Source organism: Nanorana parkeri, unplaced genomic scaffold (genome assembly GCF_000935625.1).
Source record: "Nanorana parkeri isolate BGI_ZX_2015 unplaced genomic scaffold, ASM93562v1 scaffold3160, whole genome shotgun sequence".
Classification (NCBI taxonomy): domain Eukaryota; kingdom Metazoa; phylum Chordata; class Amphibia; order Anura; family Dicroglossidae; genus Nanorana; species Nanorana parkeri.
In genome coordinates, this window is record NW_017309428.1 from 63,962 (window position 1) to 66,678 (window position 2,717).

General features: G+C 47.6%; 1 protein-coding gene across 1 annotated transcript in view; it reads right to left on the bottom strand.

The window, feature by feature from the left end:
* Positions 1 to 1,266, bottom strand: part of LOC108802830 (asialoglycoprotein receptor 1-like) — a gene marked incomplete at its 5' end in the record, with an annotated part of 5,194 nt that extends 3,928 nt beyond the window's left edge. Inside the window, one exon of the mRNA XM_018574682.1 lies at positions 1,115 to 1,266. Within this exon, the coding sequence (XP_018430184.1) occupies positions 1,115 to 1,266 (152 nt within the window). The remainder of the gene's footprint in view (positions 1 to 1,114) is intronic.
* Between the last annotated feature and the right edge of the window lie 1,451 nt (positions 1,267 to 2,717).

Sequence of the window (2,717 nt, forward strand, 5' to 3'; positions counted from 1 at the left end):
CGCCGCCGTCGCCGCGACAGGGGAGGGGGGGGGGGGGGGGCGCAGCCAGGTCAGCCCTGGCTGTGCCCCCTCTCAGCTGCTCCTGAGGCGAGGGCCTCACTCGCCCCATGGTAGCTACAGCCCTGGTTTGTGGAGTTGCACGGAGGGGACTGGAAATTATATTTCGGGTGCCATCCACCCCTCAGTCCTTCTGATCAGCATGATCCGGTGTGCAACACCCATTGAGGGAAATGTAAAGAATGGCTTTCCCGGCATCTCTGGTTCCTCATTTCACCATCAAAACTACGAAGGAATACAAAGAGTCATTTATGAGGGCCAGTGGCTCTAATATAGCAGATTGGACAGAACCAAAGACCAGGCGAACTTTGCTGAATTCGCTTTTATTTTTACTGTTCCTTTTGTCTGTTTTTGTAATATTTACTATTTTGTTTTACTTTTCTGTAAAACAATTTCCTGCACTCTTCATTCTTTTCACTAAAGTAATATTTACAAACAATGAAGCTGAATCTCTGATTGCTCTAATTAGAAATTAAAGGAGAACTATGGGGGTTCTATCTTTTTTTTTATGAATGCATTCCTTAGGCTAAATAAGTAAATAATGTAATTTACTCTAATTAGCCAAAATGCACAGTAAGGCTGTAAAACCTTATTTAAGGTGGTGGGCGGGGCTAAGCTCTCTCTCTCTCTCTCTCTCTCTCTCTTCAGCATTTACTACAAATGGGAAAGTCCATATATGGTAAATGATGTCACTGGAGATCCCTGCTTATCGGATCCTTTCCGTAACAAAGACTAGAGGCCGCCACCTAAAGTTGGTGGAGAAAAAATTCCAGCACAATGGGCGAAGGGGGTTCTTCACAGTAAGAGCGGTTAAGGTCTGGAACTCGCTGCCATCGGCCGTCATCTCAGCCAAGAGTGTAGATTTGTTCAAGAAACTTTTGGACAATTTCTTGAGGGACCGTAATATCCGGGGATACCAGTATCCCTACGAATGAGATGATGCGCGGACCGATATGGACATATCCGTCTGGATGTCACAACATTTCTTAAAACTCAAATGATGGAGGTATGTCTTTATTCAACCCCAAATACTATGTTACTATGTAATCATCCTCACCATCTCCCCCTCGTCATTAATGACCACCAGGTGGGCCTTCCTGTCCTCACACTCTTTCTTGGAGGCATTCCATGGTTTTGAGTCTGAAGACAAGTAGTAACAGCTGAGTCCATACTGAGTCCATCCCGTACTGCATATTGGATCAGCAGAGCCTGAGGGAGCAAGAAAGAGGATTATGAGGGTCACGCTAATATGTTTTGGTTATAGCAACACTGCTGCTGGGTGCCGCCATCTTGGATATGACATCGGCAGCCCCAGCACACTCCAAGTTGTCACTTAAGTGTAACTCGGTAGTATTCACCTTCAGCAACGACAGAGGTGAGGGGTGGGGTGAAGGAGCTGGGCCAGCAAAGACAGTATGTAGACACTCCCAGAAGAGGAGAGGATTATGATGTGTGAGGGAGGAGGGGGCTGGGCTAGGAGATTGACTACTCAATGTTTCTAGCAAGTGCAAAGCTTCCATGAAAGTGACACTAAACTAAAACTCCCTCCCAGTCCCCGAACTCTGAATAACAATGTATCTGATTTGTGTATCACTCGGCTGGAGATCCTCCAAGGCTTGTATAAGAAATGTATTAATTTTTGCAATTCGGCTTCAGCAGTCACCGTTATTGAGACCCCTCAGTTCGGGTTTCCCAGTCACCGATCTTTCCTGCAATTTTGTTTAAATGGTGACAAAGTCTCTATAAGAACCCAGAAAAGTAACTGTATCTCGTAGTCAGAGGAGGCTCGGGATCCCTTTTTCCTGGTGCTCCAGTGATGGGATGTCTTTGCTGCGGTGCAGACACCTGTCCGGGATTCACCTCGTGTTCCGCACGTCAGACATCGCACCGCAAGGTTTATTGAAGTTTATTTAGTTGAAGGCAATTGATGTGGATCCTACGGACCACAGACTTAGTACGGGGTAATGCGGTGTCATGAATGACGTGGAGGGCTCAGGACCTTTGTCTTGCGCTACACGTCAGGCATCTCGCCGCAGTGCGAATGTAATTTATTGTGTGATTGAGCTGTATTGCTATGTGGTGTTTATGCGCTGCGTCGCAGTACGAGGTAGAATGTACCCCGATTGTATAGCTTGTTTTTGTATATTTTATTACATTACCTGTCCGGGATTCACAAAGACAGTCCGGGTTTTGAGTCCTGTATGTGCTGTGTCTCAGGTCAGCTGAAACCCGGACACAAGATGTCACAATATCAGGTGGACGGGGCAACCACGGGGTCCTGGTGTCCCAACTTGAGTGCATGGAGGGAGCACGGGACACAGAGGGACACTGGGACTCGGGGAGCAAGGAGGGGTCTGAAACACAGGGTGCAGATAAGCCTTGAAGGGCACAGGGGTTCTGCTTCAGGCAGATGTGTTGCTCCCTATCTCTCCTCACTCTCTCCCCTGTATATTTCACATAACCCCCTGAAACAGGGTCACACATATCAGTTTACAGCTAAATCCCTCCTGGGATGTTTTATAGGCCCGTTCTGTGGTATACAAGGTGTAATGTCCCTCCACAGTCACATCAGTCTCTGTACAGAGGAGCTTATGCAGGACCCACCTGATCCTGCAGAGCCCATCTGATACTCTCTATGGTGGGCCCTGCAGGGGTCTCAG